This window comes from Hyposmocoma kahamanoa, unplaced genomic scaffold, assembly GCF_003589595.1.
Source record: "Hyposmocoma kahamanoa isolate Upper Pololo Valley unplaced genomic scaffold, ASM358959v1 100021, whole genome shotgun sequence".
NCBI classification, from domain to species: Eukaryota; Metazoa; Arthropoda; class Insecta; order Lepidoptera; family Cosmopterigidae; genus Hyposmocoma; species Hyposmocoma kahamanoa.
The window spans coordinates 4,538,726-4,563,946 of NW_020653200.1; the positions used below are offsets into that span (position 1 = coordinate 4,538,726).

General features: G+C 36.1%; 1 protein-coding gene across 2 annotated transcripts in view; it reads right to left on the minus strand.

Moving 5' to 3' along the window:
- LOC113226140 (SCY1-like protein 2) overlaps positions 1-25,221 on the minus strand; it is a 235,480-nt gene that overhangs the window by 26,214 nt on the left and 184,045 nt on the right. For both annotated transcript variants that reach the window (XM_026458680.1, XM_026458672.1), the window contains exons 4-6: positions 19,276-19,449; positions 8,037-8,157; positions 348-443 (exon numbers count right to left, since the gene is read on the minus strand). In XM_026458680.1, the coding sequence (XP_026314465.1) occupies positions 348-443; positions 8,037-8,157; positions 19,276-19,449 (391 nt within the window). The remainder of the gene's footprint in view (positions 1-347; positions 444-8,036; positions 8,158-19,275; positions 19,450-25,221) is intronic.

Here is a 25,221-nt window from a genome sequence, read left to right on the forward strand (position 1 = left end):
TGAAACAACTTACTCAAAAGAGGAGAATTTTACGATTTACTTCCCTGTCGTCTTTTACTAAGTCCTTTGTCTAATCAACTGTATAATGATTTAGGCTTTCCAGGTTTGGCAGTCATTTCGCGAGTTAAACATTTCCTGACTAAAATGGATTGGACTTAACCCGATAGTTGCTCGACAGTAATTTTGTTGTGTCATTATTTTTTAACTAAACTCACTGCAAGCGGAAGTTTTATTACGTGTTATTCTATAAGCACAGAACAGTTCATGGTGTTAAAATATAAAGCTAACGTAGTTTGTTGCTTATAAGCAAAAAGAAAATCTTAGTTTATTTACGGTTAAGTACTTACCCAAATAATCAAGGTTTGGTTGGCAAATTTTGGCCACCTTTATGGACCACGGTGGCACCGTCATCATCTCAGTTGGATCGGTTCCGATGATATTTTCTGTACAAAAAGAAATAGTTCAGATTACATTTATACATATTTAAGTATAGAATGCAAGCTACTTTTAATCTGCGTGATTCGGAATCACCCTTAATGTGAATGTTGCCTAGCCTATTTATGTCCCTAGCTGGAGATTACTTAAGTACATATTACGCGATGTTCGTTAACTTACGACCCTGAACTGCTAAATATAGATTTACTTGTTCCATCGATTAAGATATCCAGGATCTATTTAACAGTGGCTTGTAACATGGAAGAAGCGTTGGAATATAAGTGTAATTATGAAGAAGATGTACGTGATATTCGTATATTTACTATTAGTTAATATTGTGGTTCTACGAGTTCTTAGACACGATGAATTGTTGGAAATTACGTTATATTCTAAATATACTTATTTATATCGAATGCTAAGAAGGTTCTCAGAAATATATTAGGACTAGTCCAGAGAGAGGATGTGTCGCCAAGCTAAGCGAAATAAAAGTGAACAAATTTCCCTGGTTTGGCCATCAAAAGAATGGTTGAGGATCGGAACAAGAAGTGTGTCGGTCGCCCCAAGTAACAAGTAATTTGGAAGCGGCTCTTCGCGATCTTCAAGCCACCGATTGGGGGGAGATTGCACAGAATGCCGTAATCTCGTTTCAGAGGCTAAAAACACATTTTGTAAGCAACTTATTTTTATAAAAAAACTCGTAGGCATTTCATGCTGTTGTAGATATTTTACGAGTTAATATAAAATCATGGTTTCGCATTTAATTTTGACGCTATAAGATTATTCAGTAAAAATTGCATTTGTTTTTAACTAGCAGGTATAATGTGTGTTGTAACTTTCACCATAAAGAACTATTAAGAACAGTCCAATTCGTTGTTAACCCCTAAAAAGAAAGAGGTTTATTTATATTATTACTATTACATTTCATAGTTATGTATTGTTTTTGGTTAGTCAAAATTATTAATCATTATTTTTAAATACATTGCGCGGCTTTTGTACCTGCTGTTTTAGCTTTATTTATTCTTAAAAAATTCTTCGAGAGTTACTTGAGTATTCTAATAATAATAACAATAATAAAACAATAAACATCCTTTACCTATCACGTTACCCATTCCGACGATGGGTTGTAGTTTCATTCTAATCGTTTGATCTGTAGTCAAGCGTGTCGGTGGAAATACAAAATTAATTATACGAACGTAACCTTTGAAATAATATAAAGGGTATATAGACTGCTTCGTTAAATTCGCCTGTAATGTAGTAAATGAATACCACATTCAAATCTTTATCATTAACTCATTGACTAACCACTTTGTTTTTGTTAAAACTTTCACTTGTTTTACAAACTATTGCTGTTATAGTCCTAAAAATTTGATTTTGTATTTTGGGCTAAACATTGTTCGGTAATTTTATAATTTTTTTGTACGTCCACTGCATTATCTTTACGATCCAACGATATCTATTTTTGGTTGTTCTTAAAAGTAGATAGACAATATTTCACCGCGTGTGAGGCATGGCTCTTAATATCGGTTTTGATACCGAAATTGCGCGTTGTTTACGTCCATTCCCAGAACATGGAAATGATTTAAATCCCGGCAATGAATCAATATATTGAAATTACTTCTTCACGGGAAAAATATTTCTCTTTTGATGTACTCCAAAGTCATAAGTTAAAATGTTTTCGTTTTGCTTAACCGGACTGACTTAGGGTGACCTCAAATTAGAAGTTTGTAAGAACGCTGCAGTGGCGCGACAGCCGCGCCACTACTAATTTTCATACACTACTTTGTCTGCAAAAGTGGTGCGCGAGTTACGCGATTGTGGCGCTGAAGCTGCGCTTCTAAATATTGTATGAAATTAGTAGACAGACGCGCTACTGCAATGCTTCTACAAGCTTTTAATTTGAAGGCGCGTTAGTTGCGAGCAAAAAGTTTTTGTTGATTCCCGACGGATGACCTGCGAAATAAAATGCCTTCTACTTGCCGTGATCTTACGATTATTGGACGAAATATAACGAGTGTCGCACGTAACCTAAACAACTTTTGTACTCTACATATAAGATCAAAAATTAGTTTTGACTTTATTGTTCTGACAGAGTGTCGGCTTCGCTCCACAACGTATGTTCCAGAATTGGACAATTATACCTACGTATCTACCACAAATAATTCCACACAAAATTAAGTTATATACTACAAAAAAGGATATAAATTTATTAACCGAAGAACCTTCGCTACGTGATGCGAACTGTCTTCTCTTCAAGTTAAATAGTTGGCTATTAATTATTAATAACTGTAATATATTGATATTACAGTTATTTATCGACCCCTCCGTACAATGTATTAAGATTTTGTTGATTCTTTTGTCAAAATACTACATCCTTAAATGGATTTAAATATATTATTTTGATAGGTGATATAAATATCGATATTGCACCTAATTCTGATGATAAACTATTATTCGAGTTATTATGAGATATGTTGGCGAGCCATTGTTTCTTCCTGGTCATAATATCCCTCGACACGGACGCACTTGTTTGACTCACATCATGATTAAAACAAAGTTGAGGGCAAATTGCTACATAGTGGAGTCTTCGTTTACTGATTATGAGTGCACAGTGCATATTTAAATCTACAAACACCCCAATTATTCAACACTTCCGACGAAATTCATAAACAGTTCATAAACTACTTAAATGTAGACATTACAATGAATAATTTAGATCTTAACCACATAATATTACTGATCCACATTTAGCGATAGAATTTCTAATTGTTTCCCTACTAGCTCTACAAGGAAACACTGGGTTGAGTAAAGTACCTAAATGGAAACGAGTAAAAAAACGATTGATCACGGTGGGCTTGTTGCGCTGCATGCGTAATTGAGATAACACCCACAATAAACTTAAAAAGGATCCAGAAAATGAAGTGTTAAAATTAACGTACAGAAGATATCGCAATTTTTGTAATAACTTAAAAAGGCAAAACGAGCTTATGAGAAACAAAACATTTGGAACGCAGGTAGTAACACAAAGAAACTGTGGGAAGTTATTAAACATATTTCCTGCATGAATAAGAGAGTGGATCATTCTGTTAACCTTATTGATGACGGTGACGATTCGGGTGGACGTGTGAATGATGTAAATTTCTTCTTATCTTAATCTTGCGGTGCAGATAGGTAAGACGGAAAGTAATGAGTTAGTTTCATTAACCTCTTCAACTATCAATTCAAAATCATTAGTACTTCTCCCCACGCACCACAATGAAATTTAGTAGTCTCATTATGGGATTAAGAAATGACTGTGCTATCGGTGATGACCAGTTGTCGGGTAGTTTCCTAAAAAGATATGGAGACCTACTATGGAGAGACTAGTGGGATCACTATCCCAGAATTTACGTCTGAAATTTGCCTATTGAGTCTGGTATTTTTCCTACTTTGTCTAAATCATCAATTATAAAACCTATACAGAAGAGTGGTGATAAAGGCTGTGTCGGCAACTATCGGCCAATTTCTACCTTACTAACTTTATACAAGATTTTGGAAAAAATGTTGAACAAACGCTTAGTTAACTCCTTGAGTCAAATATTTTTGGAACGCAGTAATGCTAACTTATTACTTGGCGGCATTATTACTGCTTGGCGGCAGAAATAGGTAAGGGGGCAGTACTTCCTTTGACGAACTGTTTCATAAGGAACTCTACTGCTACTACTAAATAGCCTAATGTAAGCTGTCCAATACGGTTTCCGGGCTGGTGTTTCTACTGGAGACGCAGTCTACGAGCTCACACATGACATTCTTAGTAGTCTTGACGAAGGGAGGAAATGTTTAGCGGTCTTCCTCGACCTTGCTAAGACTTTCGTTTGCTCTTTCCTCTCCTTCTGCATAAACTGGAGTCTCTTGGCGCAAGGGGACTACCTTTACAACTGTCATAAGTTATCTTACCAATAGAACCCACAGAGTAAAGATTGAGGAACTTATTAGCGATAGACTGGAGTCTTATGGAGTGCCGCAGGGTAGCATCATTAGCCCTACTTTGTTCTTAATTTACATCAACGAACGTATAGTTCGTTGACGTGTTTGTTGAGAACCATCTTCAACATAGTAAAATCGTGACTTTCGCATATGATACAGCTTTCTTCTTCTCTGGTGTTAATTGGAATGATATCTTTTCTAATGCCCAGAAAGACTTTGACCCTAGTCCACAAATGGGTCCATGGAAATGTCCTTACCATAAACGTGGCTGAAACAAAATTTGAAATTTTTGGACGCTCCATTGTAGCCCATTCATGTTCTAACCGCGGCTCCAGGTGCGACTGTCCTCCTCTTGGGAGAACTTCCACTGTTAAATGTTAAAATCTTGGCATCCTAGTTAACGAAACACTAAGCTTCAAAGAATTCATGAATATACTGTCTTCTAGGTTACGGAAAATCATATTTATTTTTAAAAATGTACGTCGGGTTGCAGACCATAAAAGCATTAAATCAGTGTTTCGTGTTTTGGGTCAATAATTATTAAACTCATGGGGCGGAAGTCACATCTAATAGAGGTTGAGAGAGCTCAAAGAGCAATCTTCAAGCTGGTCTTCTCTTTAGATCCTCTACAACAGATCTGTATTAAACCTGGGATTTACTGTCAGTGCACCAATTATTTATTCTCGCCACCGTAGTTAAAAACATTCTGAGCTTACATCACATAATCCAGCTAACCTAGTTGGTAAACGGAGAAAAGGTGCCGGCTGTGCCTTGCCGCCTAAGTCTTGACCAGAAGTTTATTTGCTATCTTGGCAGTTGACTATATAATAAAATCAGTAGCATCATAACAAATGCAAAGGAATGAAGGTAAAGTGGCTTAAGTCTTTGGACTATGACAAGACTGAAAATCTTTTTGAATACCATATTATAATTAAAGTCTTGCACAAACACACATCCTCCCAAATGTAAATACAACGCGCAGAGGCACACATTCGCAACTTCTCTTTTACCTAACAACACAAACAAATTTATTTAATTTTGCTATTTTTCAAGAAATTATTTATATATTTCTCATCTCTTAAAAAGTGTAGTAATTTAATTTCGCAAATTATAAAACGAGTGTTTGATCGGAATCAGATAATAAGTAATTTAATCCTTTTTTTGCTGATTGATTTACTGTACCTACCTAATTTATGTAAAATTGAGTTAACCAAATTGTAATAACTTCGCGGGATGGGGACCTGACTCGTATACAAGTACGCAGAAGCTGTACAATAACAACCTGTAGTAAAAGTTTTTGTTTAACATAGTTTTGCCCTCGTGAATGGTAAATTTTGAATATCAACCGGAATTTTATTATGGAAGCGTATATATTGTCCCTTAGGAATATGAATTTGTGATTTTGTGAAGATGACTGTCCAGAACAAGAAGGTTAATTTTATTTCTTGTATTAATGTTACGTCTGTTACTATTTTTCATTAAAAAATACTATTTATCTTAATATAAATTACATTTTCATTAATGTGCATTTTCGTAATCACCATCATAAGTCACCCCACTGGATACGCGTCTCCTCTAAGGAGAAGGTTTCTTTAAAATTTGTCAAAAAAGTCTTTATTTAAAATTTGTGTAACGTCATAACGATTAAGACTCATGGAGCTACGCGCATTATTATTTAATGCTTAATTTACTTTATATAGCATAATGCAATATCTTCTTCTGTGATTTTTTTAAAATAGGAAATAAAAAATGACTACTTACTACTAATACTTTTCGTATTTAAAATATACTTATTTTTGATTTGAATTTTACTACAGATTTTGTATGTCAATACTGCTATTAACTATTTTTAACAAAATTCAATAAAACTTTTCAGAATTTTCTTCAAAATTCATTACTAGTTTTCACACGGGTAAAACCCGTTACAAAAGTAATTATATACGTTTCACAGTAAATATGAAAATAAACACGTATATATTTGACATTTACTTCTTTAACATTCGCCCATTCCGAGGGTATAAGAGGATTTTACGTATGCACACCGATTTAAATTGCATAAATTAAAATGTGCGAACTCGACTCGCTACAGACGTCATTTCGACTGTCTACTTTTTTAAATGTAGCTCGGATTTTTTAAAATATTTTTGGGGAATTTGAATATTCACTTTTGGCATTTTATAAATTCTATGATTTAGACAGCATAAATAATATACTACCTGTTGTGACTGGTAGAGTTGACTGTCCGATCATGCTACAATGTAGGAGACTTTTTTTTAGTTAAATACTTTCTTTATTTTGTTTTTCATGTATTGCTTTATTTTCATTCATTTCATTTTCATCAATCAATGGAACTCTGCATGTTTAATATAACTCTGTATTATATTATGGACTTCACTTTTCGGTAATAACTTATCGGAAAACATATCTACATCTTGTTTTTTCTAACCGTCTGGTATCTTACTTTTTATTTTAGGGTGTGTGTAGATACTTTTGGATCATAATCGTGTGTTATATAATTAAAAGAGAAAAAGGAACGTAACCTTCCATTTATTAGAAGTAGGCTTCAATATATTACATTAAACGTTATAATCCTCACCGAATGTATTATGATCTTTCGTCCGTATTATCCCACGCATAAGGATTTAATGAATTACGTGCTTTGAATGTTCTAGCAAAATGCTATAGATATTTAATGTTAACTGTTGCTAGCGTTTATTGTTAAATGTTGAATATTTACGGAAATAGGATTTGATTAATTTAGCTGCTAAACTACCTCTGAAGGTCGCTCTCTCACACTTCGCATCTCTCGTAGAGAGAGAGAGAGAAGGTTATAGGTAGAAATTGCAATTATAATAGGAGAATGTATTCGCTAGGTACGTACTGGGTAATGTGACTGTACGCTCTGGTTACTCAATAGTCTTTAAAACCAGTGTTTTTGTCTGTTAAATCAACAACAGATCACAATATTGATGGCTACATTTAATCGGTATGCGTTACGAAAAATTTTATACCAAATATTTCATTTCCTGAATTTTTTGTCGATTAATTTTCACTCTTTCTGATTGAGTTTATTGGTTCAGCGCAATACTTCATTTATATTAAAATAAATGAGGCAAATAAATTGAATGTCCAAGAATGAATTTTGATTTCAGTTTGTGCATTTAATGTTGCTTTCATATCAATCAGCTTTATACGTAATTTTCCAATTCATTATAAATCTATTGATACTGTATTATTTTATGTTCTTCTCTAATGAGTGGGCCGAATATTAATTTGAAATTTGCTTAAAATTTTAGTATGGTGAAACAAGGAAGTTTAATTGTTAAAATAAGTTAGTTAAGTAGTTTTCGTTGCCTTACTTTCTCAAACCCGTGTCTTAATGCACACAGTTATTGAAATGCAAAAAATGAATTATATATACAAATTTTGCAGGATGATTTCACATCGCATTTCCTTCATATTCGCACGCTGGCTTACTACCTATTCTTAACGTAATGCATCCAAATTAACACCATTAATAAACAATTTAAAATAAATAGAAAGTTTTGCCAACTCCTGTATAATCGCTCTATAAGATACGGGTTTGCGAAAGTAGGACATCGTTATGACTTATCGTCGTTATAGACGTTAACAGTTACCAATAAACTCGAGTCCAAAGAGTTTCCAAGTGCCGCGCTTGGTGACGATGATGACTTGCGGGCATACATTGCGATGCATCTGACGAGTCGTGTAGTGCAGAAAGTGCAGCGCCTCAATTATCTGAAACAAACAAATACAGCGTAAGAGCAGCCTTTATGAACTAACGAACAAGTCAAACACGTTTATAAAATATTGAAACTCAGTTTCCGGCACAAAAAAATTCTTTAAATTCTTAATTGGCTAAACGTGTTTCAGCTTCAGTGTATTACGCCGTTCAACTGGGAAAATGAATTATTTCACAAAAAAAAAAAAAAAATTAAATAAATGCAATTACTTTGAAAAATAACGATAATTTTTTTAATTTAAAGTTAATTTTTTTTACAAATTCTGCGGTTATCCCACACATGATTCTACTATTTGCATTTTACATGAGCAATTATGTCGTGTTTTCCTACAGTTTCCTACGTTATGTTTTGTTTAAATTTCAGATAATTGGATTTCGCAGTATGACAATTAGTTGATATTACGAAAACCGGACTTTTCGGATTAGAATTAAATACAATTTCTATTGAAATACAGTCGGTGTCCTCACTTAGATATCCACTATTTGTATAACATTTAGTACTTCTATCTAAGTTAGGACACCGAACTGTACATCTACAGGAAATATAAGATGCCTTTCTTGTACTTAGAATTTTTGAAGCTAGAGTAACATTACAAAATGAGGATCAACGTGTTGAAACAATTTAACAGGTAGCCACATCTACCTATTACTCCAACGTTTCGCCCATCTTATGATGGCCGTGACCATTTTTGTAATGTTAGTATATTTTAATTCATTAATGCGCAGTAAATTGGTGAATACCATATGCATGTGGAACCCACATGAAAGCTCAGATATCGTTATGTTAGAAAAAGTGCAGAAAGCGTTTCTTAGATACTTATACAAACGTGCGAATGGGTGCTATCCCTATATGTATCCGACTTGATTTTTGTTGGATTGTCAGGGTTATAATTCGTTAGAGGTTAGGCGAATGAAACACCAAGTCGTGGTTACTCTCAAAATTCTGCGCGGTGATATGCGCCATGCGCATAACAAATATCACCGCAGTAGAAGACAAAAGTTGTTTGCCACCCCCGTGTTCCAGAGCCGTAGCTAAATCACCCAAACCGCGCTTTGTGTCGGCGCTCTAATCTCTCGTTACCACCAACCCTGAATGCGACTTGTTTGCGGATGGATGGTCAGGAATATTGCCAGAATTTTGCATTATTGTGAAAAGGGATGCTTGAAAGGTAGGTACTTAACATTATATAATTATTTTTAAGTTGTTAATAATGTTTCTTTGATTATTGTAACTGTTTTCTGTAATGATTAAAGTAAAAAATAAATAAATAAGGGTGTGTACAGAAATGGCGAATGCGGTGCGTGTGCGCTGCCCGCGTGTAATTAAGGCGCCTCTGTAATGACATCTCACGCAGGACTCGCATAGTGGGGTCTACTCTCGATGTCCGTCCGGCATCCGTCCGAAACAATTACTGTCAAATAAGCAATCCTCGACCAAATGAAAAGACGCGCGTTGCGAATGAAGCTTCATACTTGATACCTGTCTTTTAATTTGGTCGAATATTACTTATTTGACAGTAATTGTTTCGGACGGCTGTCGGACGGAGATCGAGAGTAGACTCCAGTGTGCGAGAGGGGCATGCCAACAGAGCCTACCACATAATACACAATGATATTGAAACAATGGAAGAATGTAAAGATACGTGTTTTGTGGGAATGTGAAATATCGACGTAACAGACTTATAAATATAATTTCACATAATTATGCAAATACGTATTTGCATATAAAAACTTTATTGAAGGTGAAAATAATTATTTTAATAAATTGTCTAGAATTTTAGAATATTAACCAAAATTTAAAATGCCCTTGTTAATCCTGTAGAATTTTAATAGACATTTCTTAACTTGGTATTCTAAATAGCAATTTTAAGACATTTCTATAAGCCAGTGAGAGATAAACTCGTGATTCAGAAAAAAATTTGTGTATTGAAAATGTAGAGTAAGCAAAGTCAACAATCGCTGCTGAGATGAACGAAGTACGAGATTATCGCTTATCCTTATAATTTTACCTACTGATTTTTCGCTCAATTGTCCTAGCCCCCCTCCTGGGGAAGCTAGGTCTCCTCGGAGGCAATTGGGGGCGTTGATGCTGCTCAGGGGTTGCTACAGCATTTGAATAAAAAAAACCTGAATTATCTACATAAACTACACAACACGTACGTATATTTCTTTTTCTTGCGAGTTTTTTACTTAAGTTAATATAAAAAATTATTTGGTTCGATAATTTTTTATGTTGATAGGCGTCGAAATTTTTTTATCTTGCCTAAGCGGGCGGTGAGCTAAAAAGTTTGGGAGCCTATGGATTAGCTGTTTTCAGATTGGCTTTTTTCCTAGATAGTGTGGTGAGGATCTCAGGTTTAACGTCGCCTTACTATCTCAAACTCGTATCTTAAAACACAAAGTTACTGAAATGCAAAAAATGGATCGTTTATGCAAATGTTGCAGGCACATTTCACATCACATTCCTTCATATTTACGCATTGGCTTTTACATATTAAAAAAGTAATACATCCAAATTAACACCCTTGATGAGAAATTTAAAGCAAATAGAAAGTTTTGCCATCTCCTGAATAATCACTCTTTATAAGATACGAGTCTGAGAAAGTAAGGCATCGATAAGACGAATATTTATTTTTAGCCGTCTTAAAAAAAATGAGGAGTTCTCAATTAGATTGTGTCTTTTTGTTGGTATGTTACGCGAATACACTGACATTTGTGAACTCATTTCGATAATTCTTTTTGTTGGAAATGGGGTGCCTCAGTGATACTTCTATTCAACTTGAAGAAAATATTCCACCACTAAGGGTGGCAAATTAGGGGATGAGTCCGGTTTATTGGATTTCACCCACTTTCCATTAACCAACTTGAATAAAACTTGGTAAATAGATGTAATTCCACATACTTCTGTGGTCTTTTTTTATTATAAAAAAGGTATACCTCCACTTATCTTATCGATGCTGCAACTAGGGCAGTTTGCATACTAGCCAGCGCCCTAACTACGTGAAGTTGGCAGTACAACAAACGTATGGTATATATAAATGTATCGACGAGTAGTTAACTCGCTTTATTGGCTCTTTGAAGTATCCTGTTTTCTGTCGGGAGATTTTTAAATTTTAGGTTAAGTTTTTATCTATACAATAATAGTTACGTAGTTCTTGAAAATCTCATCTAATTTTGTCGCTTATATTCTGTATAAGAGACGAACTTATCGTACTGAAATTCATATAATATTATTAAAACATATATTAACTTCAGGCGCTTAGCTTCGCCGTAGAAGATTCGCGGTTGAAAGTTTCGACCTCCGATTACTTTGAAACTTACGGCACCTGACGGCATAATTTTGTTGAAGGAAACTCGAGTCTCTAGCACAAAACTTTTTTAGGCAAGAAAGTGTTACGTGTCTTTTTTCCAAGAACGACTTGTCTTTATACTTATTTGGAGACAATAGAGTTACCCATAGTACACCGGGGTGTAGTAGCGTAGGACAACCTATAGTACAATCACACAGTTCAGACGAATACATAATAACAAATGGGTACTTTAATTCAGGAACTTGAGGACATTAAAGTCAAAATTATTTGCTGTTGGCGTTTATTGCTTTACAAATATTGCATTCAAATTATCGTATGATTACAATTTATTTAATTAATAAATTTAAAGGCCCCATATATCATGCATCTTTGAATTCAGCTGATTTAATTTATGTATTTTGAAGAATATTAAGTTGTGACATTTTAGTCTTGAAGATTAAAATTTTCAAATTATTTGTCTCCCTATAATTAATGGGACTTTTTTGACTTTACGATGACTGACTGTCGTGACAATGGGAAGAGCTTGAACGACTGTCGTCTGACGATAAATAAAATGTCACGGTAAAACTGTGATGACACACAATCGCAGCTTCAGACGATTCTGTCGAGCAAACGACAAGGCGGCTGCTGTGAACCGATAAATTGCCGTCACCATGTGGGAACAGCTAGACACGACAGTCGTTCGACGGTAAAATAAACATCCACGACATAGTCACGACAGATAGCCATGAAACGATAAATTGTCGTCATCATGTGGGAACAGCTAGACGCAACAGTCGTTTAACGATAAATAAAACTTTACGACATAATGGGAACGCACCCTTACTTTACTTACTTTACTCACGGCGCGCGGCGAAGGACCGTGTGTTCACCTGACGAGGAGACGAAGCGGGGCGGGGTGGTGCGTAAGTAAGCGGTGTAAGCTGTGACACCGCATTGCTCGGTGCAATAATCATAGCGTTGCGATGTACACAACCCACCTGCAGCACCCGTGTGTCATCCATAGATATATGAAAAATTTAATATCTACGGTGGCATTGTTCTTATTACCTCCAGCAGGGACAATTTGCGCATTCAGAATGATACACGTGTACAGTTTGGAACACGTTTATCGCATTATTATTCGCAAAAGCCTACTCATATCAGGAGTCCAAAGCTTCTTCAAGAATAAAGTATTACTCCAATTAAAATTATAATGATACCACTAGAAGCGGTAGGTTACGTTTCGATTCTTAAATGGGCGAACGAAATGCCGAAGTATGTCCTTCAACCAAATTGGTCCATAATTGCAAAATTCCTTAATATTTTATTTATTACGTAACCCACATAGTTCTATGAACAATAAATAAGATTGTAAATTGTCTACGTGATCACAATCGTATTTACAACATGCAAATTGATTATAATGTAATTTCGAAAAGCATTTTACAATTTAAATTTTGAAGATAATATACAGGTAAGGTAAAAACGACAATAAAAGCTTAACTACTAGAAAGTAAAACTAGGATTTTTAAATTATATGAATAAAATTGGGTCCCCGCGGCAAGGTGCCTAAGATGCTGGCAGCGTTTCCCCTTTGTATTGCTATGCTAAAGCAATGGGCAAGGTAGGTTGGGTTTCCCAGACAGTCAATTATTTTTTCCGATAAAATTTTGTACAGATGAAGGGCATTGGGACCCTACGGGCCAAGGGTTTCGACTCCAAAGGCTCTAAATAGGTAGTCGGAGCCGAGATCCTGGTACTTATTACTTTTTTATTCCACTAGCTCGGCTCCGCAGCCCAGCACACCAGCTCTTGCTGGTGTGCTGGAGATGGGATGGGGCAAGTATGTCGGCACATGTGGCGTCCCACACCAGTGCCCGGCCCATACTCCAAGGGATGAATTACAATTGAATTTGAATTTTCATTATAATATTTTATTAAGTTGGCCTGCCCTAAGAGATTTTAGGTATTTTTTTATTATTTACAAAATATATCAGTATTATAGAGTATCGGTCTCCTAAATAATTTCATGTACATTTACACGATTATTGACATAATCATTTATAAAATACGCATTACTTGAAAAGGTCATACTTTTCTCTAAAAACATAGAGTATGAATCAAAAGTTTATTAGTAGAGTAGACGACGAGAGCAGATGACGCAGGTACATGTTGTTTATTATGGGTGAAGATTAGCTTAATCAGAATTGTTCTCATTCAGAATACGCAAGACGGATCACTAAGTACGAGAAAATCTTAACACAGGAGTTTCCAAATCGTGTAACTTAGATGTGCGCTATTTATCAACAAACTTCAGAACCCTTTTGGAATGAAGAAAGTAAAGTTATTGCACCGAGTTCTTAGGTTTTCGCGATTGTTATACAGTGGAAATAAAACGATTTATTTTTAACCGACTTCAAAAAAGGAGGAGGGTCTCAATTCAACTGTATGTTCTTTTTTTTGAATGAATGAATGAATGAATGAATGAATGAATGAATATACTTTATGTATGTATGTTACGCGATAACTCCGGTATTTGTGAACCGATTTTCATGATTCTTTTTTTGTTGGAAAGGGGGTACTTCCATAGTGGTCCCATTTCATTTTGAAGAAAATCATCCACCTCGAAGGCTGGCTGTTCACGCATGAAGATTCATTTTTATGAATAGCGCCTAACTTTAATTTAGGAGCAATTACTTTAATGGTTGATTTTCTCAAATTCAAGGCGTTTTTCTCTCAATATACTTTCAGTAGTGTCGTAGTAAGAACCTATTTTTATTATCTCCAGTGGCGAACTAGGCGATATTTCAATAAAACTTAGTAAATAGACGTAATTCCACGTACTTTTGAGGTCGGTTTTTTTAGTACTCTGTACTGAGATTACTCAAATTTAAGTCGCAATAGTATTTGTTTTTTTAAATAAACCAACATTTCGGGCCATTAACAGGGATACATGGTTACTGACAGGTGCCTTGTTTAAAAAACAAATATAGGTGATTTAGAGCCGAATAAATTGTTTCGTTTCTAGAATTATTAAGTCACAGTTATATTTTATATAGTTATATTTTTTTCTTAAAGTTATTTTAGTGCACCTTTGATATAATACAATTATTCAGCAACAGTAGAGCGCCTTGTAAAAGATCTCGTCCAGGGAAGTAATTACCCGTACGTACCATCTTATCTATTTCTGCCGCCAAGCAGTAATGTTAGCATTACTGCGTTCCGGTTTTGCAGGGTAAGGGTGCTGGTGAAATTACAGGCACATGGGACATGTTAACTTATGTCTCAGGGTGACTGGCGCAGTGACAGTGCCTCTTAGATCTTTGCGATTTAAAGCTCTGAATAGCACTGCAACTGTTATGGACAGGCGTATAGCTTACCGTCAAGCGCACGATTTATTCGTCCCGTCAGTTGCAGTTATAAAAACAAAATACGATTTTTTTTTACATTTTTGTGTCTTTCAGTCTCACCTTTCATTAACCAGACTATAACATTTTTTTTAACGCACACACTCAACATATCCTCGCACTAGGGAAACCCTGTGTCGCGGGTGTCATGGACACACACATAGACAACCACAATATACACCCAAACTCACGAGAGAAATAAACGTAGGCCATACAAATATTTCTCCCGGCCCGGGAATCGAACCCGGGACCTCTGAGTGGCAGTCATGGTAACCGTTTGACCACAGAGGCTCTTAAATATGCGGTGATTAATATTTATATACATCAATCGTGATTGTTTTGAAATGGACCACTTTTGTTTTATATTATATTAACAACTGTCTTGTAACATAACTATTACTGTTGCCTGAACCAAATTTGTTCAATGTAAAGTCACTTATTTTTCATTCAAGTGAAATAGGTAAGTTAAACATTTCTCTCTTGCTACAATAAGTAAAGGTGGCCTTGAACAGTCAACAAGATTTGGCTTAAAAAGTGAATGTCGTCTTGTCGACTTTTGCAAAGATATATATTTACAACTTCCCTGGGAGCTAAAAGTATTACATACTTTCTCTTATATTTTGATGGGAATGGGCTTCAAGTTGAGCGTTTTTCTTTATGACGGCGCGCTCATTTAACGTTAACAAGCCAAATAATATATAAATAGCAGCCCGGTGACTGATGTATATTGTTTATTATTCTTTCAGGCATGTGTATTACAGATTTGGTGTTATGACTTATTTATGTGAATTATTAAATTAAAAAGAGTTTTCTTACGAATTGGAAATGGAATATATAATAAGTGGATTTGGAAATGTACCGAAAGATATATCTTTCTTCTTATTATACTTGTTTAGATTACACAGTGTTGTTTGTTTTAACGTGGCGATTTTATCTATTTCATCACAAATTATGTAAATATTTATTTTACTATGTATATCTAAGATTGTATAGTATGTAAACAAAAGTTGGCACAAAAGATTTTAGTAGTCTTACTTGTAATTTATTAATATCATCGAAGTATGTTTTGTATGTTCCACCATAACTACTGAGCCCGTATCCAATTATTGAACCTGCCAGTGCATTGTATAACATTCTTTATATTTTGAAAGGTAACTTATGTTTCAGCAAGGAAAATTTTGACAAGACTGCTCGCAGCTTCTTACGTACATTGAGGTTACCAGTTACACTTATTGTCTATTATTAGATCGAGGTACATATTCTGTGACACAAATTCAAATTCACCACAGTTAAATGAACGATAGTTGGATATCACAATACAATTCGTGTGCATGCATTGATGAGCTTACGGCTGTCCCCATGAGATTTGTAGAAGACCCGAAACGTTGGTTTGTTTGATGAGACAAGAATACGCGATTACGATCCAAAATTCATTTTCCAAGTGTAACACTCTCAATAACCCAAGAATTTCGTTTCTATTATTTTTTTATCCTGAAGAACACAATTCCAGCCATTCCAAGAAGAACCGTCACTGCATATAATAAAATCTCTCTTTTAGTGCTTCTATTAAGCTATCTATATATATAATTTGTTTACTATTTTTAACACATAGCGGCAGCATTTACTCCAATCTTTTGATCAAATCTATTCACTCCTGTTTACCTTGTAAGATTTGATCATCATCATATGAGCCGGAAGACGTCCATTGCTGAACATAGAACCCCCAAAAATTGCCAGAGTAGCCGGTCAGATGCGACGTGACCAACTCATCAGTCCATCTAGTAGTAGCCTTCCCACTGAACACCTTCCGGTTCGTGGTCTTCATTCAAGAACCTTTCTGCCCTAACGGCCGTCAGTTCTACAAGCTATGTGTGCCCTGCCCACTGCCACTTCAACTTGCTAATGCTTTGAGCTACGTCGACGACTTTCGTTCTTCTACGGATCTCTTTATTTCTGATTCGATCACATAGAGAAATGCCGTGCATTGCTAGCGAGCAATAGAGCGCCATAGCTCGTTGTGTGACTCTGAGCTTTTTTATGAGGCCCATTGTAAGTGACCACGTCTCAGAGCCGTAGGTCATCGCTGGCAACACGCGCTGCTCGAAGACTTTTGTATTCAAGGACTGCGGTATTGCGGACGAGAAGACATCCCGGAACTTCTCTAAACCGAGTCGGATTCGACGATTGACTTCTTTGATTGATATTCATGTACTTTTTGTGAAATTTGAAACTAGTTTGTTATAATTATTAATACAAAGATCGAACACTTAGAAAAAAATCCTTTGATCCGGCCGTATTCGTACCGACGTCTTCTAGCAAACCATGCCAGACGCTGTGCTAACTAAGCCACAGAAGGAACCAGCGGACCCTACGATTTATTGTATGTGCTTGTTGTCGGCTATTTGTATTTAGGTTTCAACGACATGGGAAATCTATGAAAGTATTTCGTCATGTATAGTATTTTTTTTATTGCACACATTGTTATAATTAAAGGAAAACATACCCAAAATTTTCAGTTTTTTAGGATTTTACGATTTTCTTTACATGGGAACAAAATTAGCACAATTTACTAAAAAAAGCTGTCTTGTTTATGCTGTTATTATGATAGTCCCCATATCTTAGTTTTGTATGTCAAGCTGTGCAGCGACGTTTATTAATTATTTTTGAAAGTGTCCATGAAAGTTTAACTTATTAGAATTATGGAAAAAAATATTCAGTGTAAGTACCTGTGTCTGTGTCTATGCGCTACTAGGACTTTTTACATTTCGTAGACAGCGTAAACAAAAAATTAAATTTTAGTAAAAATTTTGCTGAGTGAAGAAAAACTTTCATAAATTTTCCACAGAAAAAGTCGTAAACAAAAACAAAAACAACCAAAACAAAAATCTGCAACAAGCACACGGAAAAATTCATGAGGTCCGTTGGTTCATTCCGTGGCTTAGTTAGCATAGCGTCTGGTACGGTTTGCTACGAAACGTTTGGTTCGAATCGAAGCCGAATGGATGTGAATTTTTTCTAAGTATTCGGTCTTTGTCTAATAATTATAACAAAGTAGTGGATTAATTTCACAAAAAATTATTGAATTTATTTTTTATTTTTTATTTGTTTATTAATTATGTATTTATTTATTTATATCATAGTGGTGAAACATCCTCACATTCAATAAAACTAATTACCTACAACTATATTTAAAGTTTTATCTCTATCGTTACCAATGACACTAAACTTACGTAATTATTTATTTTTAAATATATGACGCAAATAGGAAAATGGAGTAATTTTTAGGCGTTCAATTTGGAATTTAGATTAACTAAAGTATTTTTATTAATTACAGAAATTTAAATATTTTCAAATTTTACACATAGAAAGCCAAGGGTCGGTAAAACCGTAGATAGACGCATCTACGCTTTTGCCGAATTAACGAATTACCGTTATCTGAATGATCTAATATTATTGTGATGAAGGACCTTTCCTGGAGATGGTCAGGTCATCAGATGCGGACGATGATTACCTACACATTTATTTCTCGATACACGATAATATGACCGCGTCTTATTCTGACCATAGTTACCTAACCGGACCCTATTAACGATTTTTTATCGCGCGGTTACTACCCTAAATGAGATTTGAGTCCACACAATTTCCTCATCGACTGTAGATACTGCTCTTTTCTAAAACATGCGGGACAGGAGAGTAAACCTGCTTGTTACACAGCCCAGGGCAAAGGACAACCCACTGTGTGCCTAGTGGAATTTTGGGGAAATGTAACCTCGTTATACAACCTTGTTATCATCGAGTAACGCATTCCAAGAAGGAGTCAGTTGCATTATAAAATAAATAAAATAAAAAAGTAAATATATTTGTTAATTGATATAATCTATGAATATTATACCTTTCAGTAGAAGGAAACAGCTACTAAAATCATTGTAATTAAAATGCAAGCTTGAAAATAAACGAAGACCATGGAGGTGTACGAAAATTACCACAATTTAGATAAATATTTACCGTATTTTACAAAAAGCAGTCGTCGATTGCTTCCTGTGACGTCTACACCACTTTGTACCGGGATGCCTCGATAAAACAACATAAGTTTAGTATTGTGCGGAGGCAATACGTCTGTTAACACTGATATCTTGCGTCATAATGGCGAGAGTGGGTGGGTCGCAGAGCACCACCTTTATTTTCTATACACCACACTTAGTCTTCGCATCATTACTATCTTCTGACCTCCGGAAATAGAGCGCTATGGCACTGGACAAGATTTTCGAATATCGTCGACGAATGGTTTGGACCTTACTTCTAACAATTAAAGAAGACAAGGCAAGACATGCATTTTCGTCAGTTAACATAAAAATATTATATTCATGTTTTTATGAAAATATATTTTTGATGCTACACTACGTTACGGTCTTACCTGTAATAGTCCATATCGAAGCTCGATGTCCAAAAAGTAGTATTCCTTAGCAAATGGAGGTCGTTGGGTTGGCATTTGCTGTTGGCGCAGCTGTGCCGCGGAACTTGGTGGCGCCAGGGAAATGGGGTGCGGCTGGATTGGAGGAGCAGCACCTTGAGCCAGTGGTGAAGTCTCCTGTGTACCAAAACAAAATCGATCATGTTGTATCCTCTAGGAATATAGTTCCTCTTATTAAAATGTGATCCAGACGCTTTAACTTCCCCTAAATTAAACTTATGCCGAATAGGATATGGCACCATTACTGTCTTTGACTATATTATTGTAATATTTGCAGTTTTTATATAATTCTGGACTCTGGATTTCAGTCCGTAGAAGCAATTGTATCATTTCATCTTCTACAGTACGCTATCTACTATATTACTAAACCTGTGTAACGGACTATCATGTTGTCGTTTTCTGCTACAACTACACACATCTTTTTAATCATCATCATATCAACCTGAAGACGTCCACTTCTGAACATAGGCCTCCTCCAAAGATTACCAGACTAGCCGGTCGGACGCAAAGTGCATCCATCGGTTACCCGCCGCCCTTGCCAGGTCATCCATCCATCTAGTAAGGGGCGGTCCCACTGAACGCCTTCCAGTTCGTGATCTCCATTCAAGAACCTTTCTGCCCTAACGTACGTCAGTTCTACGAGCTATGTGCCCTGCCCACTGCCACTTCAATTTGCTAATCCTCTGGGCTATGTCGGTGACTTTCGTTTTCTACGGATCTCCTCATTTCAGATTCGATCACGTAGAGAAATACCGAGCATTGCTCGCTCTATAGCTCGTTGAGTAACTTTGAGCTTTTTTATAAGGCCCATAGTAAGTGACTACGTTTCAGAGCCGTAGGTCATCTTCGGCAACACGCACTGCTAGAAGACTTTTGTGTTCAAGGGCTGCGGTATTGCGGCCGAGAAGACGTCCCGGAGCTTCCCGAAAGTTGCTCAACCGAGTCGGATTCGACTAATGACCTCTTTCTACAAGCTGGGTCTGCCTAATTTGACGGTTTGTCCGACGTAGACATACTCGTCAACAACTTCGAGAGTAGAGGTTCCCACTGTTGTAGCAGCTGTTATGACATTCGACATAAGTTTCGTCTTGTTCATTTTCATTTTTAGACCTACCTGCTGGGAAACTCTACTGAGGTCACCGAGCATCCAACGATTCTGCCATGACCACGATATCGTCAGCAAATTGAAGGTGAATGATGTACTCGCCATTGATGTTGATGCCGAGTCCTTTCCAATGCAGTAACTTGAAAGTATCTTCCAATGCAGTGAGAAATGACGTCTTCCTGTCGCACCCCTCTTTGCAATTGGATTGGCCTTGTGCACTAGTCCGGGACTGACATAGTAACGTTTTTGTACAAAAACTTTGATATATCGATAGTCAATGTGTCACCGTTGTAGATACTGTAGCACCAACCAAATCTCGATCGAGTCAAAGGCTTTCTCATAGTCCACAAACGCTAAGCATAGTGGCAGCTTATACTCCTCGGTCTTCTGTATAACCTCCCGCATCGTGTGGATGTGGTCTATGATACTGAAGCCTTTTCGGAAACCGGCTTGTCCGGGGGGCTGAATTTCATCGAATCTGCGAGCGAGACGAAAGTTGCCAGGGCCACCCCTGGTGCCAGAGCTTCCACGACGCCTGCCAATGCTGCGGTTGCTACCACCGGGCACTGGGAATCATTTTCTGTGGTATTCATTTGAGGGGCTTAAACTTTTTTTGGTTGGGTTGGTTTGCATGTTGGCGGATCGCCAGAGCCTCGTCGATAGGAGCAGGGTGTATCGTGTGCAGGTGAGGTTGACTATTGAGCACCGTACGTTGGTAGGTAGGTAGGTAGGTAGGTGGCGCTCCTTACCTTACACCCCATCTTATTAATGCTTTTACAAAGTACAAACATGTAATAGTACATTATTGCAGTGAACCTTCCCTTACTTCCCGTAAGCGATTCCTGGACGAGTATGAGTTACGAGCGCTAGCGAGGCCTTGTATTAATACGAGTCAAGCAATCCCGTTCCTGTCGAGGCACGTATAGTACTTTACTCAAACTACATATGTGAGGAAATAATAAAAGATTAAAGAGAAGAAGAGATGTAACAGAAAAAAAATATTAGAAGTAATATTTGAAATGTAAGGACAACTGCTAAAAGAAAGTATTATCAGGAAAAATAGTTTCATTTCCTATGTGTAACAATCGCGAAAACCTAAGAACTCGATATGTATTATCAGGTTTTGTGGTTAAATGTATTACCATTACCGTATTTTCGTTATCGCTCTTCTCGATTTTTCACCAAAAATTTAAAAAAGACGAAAAAACAAAATAACCCCAAAACAATAGTTTACGTTACCGTAATTTTTTTTTAATGTAAGCAGTATAGGTAAGGTACTTTTAAGTCGCGAGAATTATGAACACTTGGCAGTTGGCGTATGTGTTTTCCTTTAGCTTGTTTACGTAGTTCTTTATTAGTAGGTAGATTAAAAAGTTTAGAGAAGTGGACATGGTAGTTTTCTACCATCGAGGTGAGACGAGAAAAGGAGAGACGAGAATTGAAATCTCGCCGGCTTACTTGCACCAAAAAATTGCCATTAATAGCTAGCGCGATCCATCGCTCTCTCGCGTTACGATTGTGGATAGTTAAGATTCATTGCTGTTCTGTTCATCTAGCGATAAATATGCGGCTGAAGTAAGTAACGTGTCCGTTAACATATTTAATAACAATAATTCGTAAATTATTAATATTAAATATGTTAACGGAAGAAGAATCAGATGAAACCATCTTTTTTAAATCACATGTACCCCACAATTTGGCCATTAATAGCCATCGCGAGTTCGCGCGAGATCGCGTGCGAGAAATCGTGTTCCCGTTAAAGACTATAATACTCTATGCTGGCAGCAATTCGGTTATTAAACCGAACCGAATTTCAATTCTCGCCTCGCCCATATTCGTCAAACCAGACCATTTCCAAAGAAGCCTAAGAGAGAATTGAAATTTTTCCATACAAATTTCAATCCTTGTATCGCCTTGCCGATGGAAAACCACCTTAACACTTACTTTGCTGGCCTTGACAGGGACGAGGTCACAAGGTCCATAAATGACAAACTTTCCTTGTTCGTTTTTTGAAAGTAATGCAAATATTTCCGAGCACGTTCGAGAAAAATATAACTTCCAGTTCACCAAACTAAACTAAAATGTTTCATGATTATTCCTCTTGAGAACTCAATATATAGATGGCGCTACGACTAAAAAATCGTTGAAAAACCAAATACAAAGACACGATAACAAGCACATAGAAAAATTCTTGAGGTCCGCCGTCTGGCACGGTGTGATAGAAGACGTCGGTTCGAATCCGGCCGGATCGAAGGAATTTTTTCTGAGTGTTCGATCTTTGTATTAATAATTATAACGAACTAGTGGAGTAATTTCATAAAAATAATTGAATATAAATTCAATAAAAATGAAAAAAACTCAACACATGGTTGAGTACCTGAATCGGCGACAACTTTTAACATTCAAGTGTAATTTCCGATTTGCGTGCACTACTGTGCTAATAAGGCGTCGGAAGCCAAGAACACTTAATAAAAGGATCTAAATAGACACATAAAAGAATTAGTAGGAAAAGATTTAGTAGCAGTAGAAAAAGTTTGTCCAAGGATGTACTGCCACCTTACCTATTTCTGCCGCCAAGCTGTAATATGAACATTACTGCGTTACGGTTTCGATGGGCAAGGGTGTTGGTGAAATTACAGGCACATGGGACTTGTTAACTTATGTCTCAGGGTGTCGGGCATAGTGGCTGTGCCCTTCAGATCTTTGTGATTTAAACTATGAGTGGTACTGCAACTGTTAAGGACTTCTTCGTTCCGTCACTAAGTATTAAAAAAAAACACATATAAGATGTTTATCGACCTGTAGCTCAGTTGGAAGAGGAGGGGACGGAATTCCGGTTGTCCCAGGTCCGAGTCTTGTCGGGTCGAAGGTATTTTTCTTTGTGTTCGATCTTTGTATTAGTAAATTAAAGCTAATAAGCATTTGCGATTTTTGCGAACTATCTTTCTAATTCTGCCCTCGCAACGAAATAAGGCACAACTATGCGTACACACAGTTCACACAGCAGTTGTGCTTTTTTTCGTTCCGAGGGCAGAACTTGTGTTTGTGTTGTGAACGTGTTATGAAAGACATTTACACGTACATGAAGTATTCGTCTTGTATGGAATATTAATAATAATTGTACGTACTACGTGCTCTGTAGTATGGTTGTATTGATTGGTTTAACAGTTATTTTCTAGTTTTAACTGCTGTTCAATTCAATGCTATTTGTGATAATCGAAGCAGAGCCTAACAGACATAAAGAACGACGGTGCAACTACCATCTACGTCTGTTGTGTATCCACTAATTTTGATTGAAAAGTATTTCACAGTGTCTGGTAGCGAGCGGTACCTACCGCTAATAACAACGACGACCAAAACAACGTCCAAGCGACATGTATTCAATGTAAAGCTACCATCAAAGGTGGTTTGAAAGCAATTATTCTCTTTAGGAGGGCTTATACATTCTCCGACGAGAGGATATTTATCTAATAGTACTTTCAAAAGCCGAGTTTTCGTGAAAAGGAATTCTTTTTTTGAATAATTGAATACTACCTTATTTTCACTACAGCCCTTACTACCTTATTTTCACTACAGTCCTCGTAGCATGTACGCATGATAGTCGCGAGACGCGCGATAAAATTGAAATAAGCGTGCGCGATTTAGCAAGTAAATTAGATTTGATTGAGATAGCCAATAGCGCTCACTCAACACAAAAGCACCACACACACCCACGCTTTGTACACTTGATCTCGTATATTTTTTTTATTACTTTACACCTGTAATAATTTGGGAATTGGGTTTTGTTAATTGTAATTTCAGTAAAAATAATAATTTAAAACTTCTTTTACAAGAAATGTGTTGTGGAAAGAAAAAACTTTGAAGGAAATTGTTGTTTTCCACATGACGCGACAGGTATATTAATAAAGTATTTTGTAATTTGTATTTGTATTTTGTATTTTAAATACACCCCATGAAAGTATTTTGTATTCCAAATACACCTCAAAAAAGTATTTGGTATTTTAAATACAATTAGGATTAAATAAGGAAGTATTATGTAATTTGTATTTCAATTAAGACGTACCATGTATTTTGCCTAGCCCTGTCAGTAGTCCGAAATGACTTTTCCAGAAATAACGTTTAGTCGAAATTTCATAACCGCGAAAGTAATTTTGAGAGGAAAATGTTTATTCTTATAAATCTAACTTAACCTAACCTAACCGAACCTAATCGTGTCTTTGCGATAAACATTCCGTGGCTGTTACCGGAAAGTGCGCGAAACTGGATTCATCCCCTAGTTCCTGTTTTAGGTGGAATATTTTCTTCTAATTTAAATGGGATCACTGCTGAGGTACCCTCTTCCCAACAAAAAAAAATCATCAAAATCAGTTTACAAATGTAAGTTATTGCGTAACATAAATAAAAAAACAGTCGAATTGAGAACCTCCTCCTTTTTCGAAGTCGGTTAAGAACGTATATCGGTCCCCATAAAAGATTCGTTTACCTTAGTTAAACAAAATCGTGATAGGTACCATGAGTTTGTACTTTGTTCAAAGGTTAATATTAAGGATATCTTCTTTCTTAATGAAATTATGTATAGGTTTTTTTACAGTAGAAAAACTATATATAAAATAGTGTATAAGATGATCAAGTAATGTTTAGTCTTTACACTTCACTTGTTTCAAGCACACTCCATGTTTATTTATTGGCGGTCCTTCATAAACTTCATAAATATGAATGTAATGATTGAACGATTTACAAACGAAACATGACAATCTTTTTTTTTTTTTTTTTTTTTTTTTTTT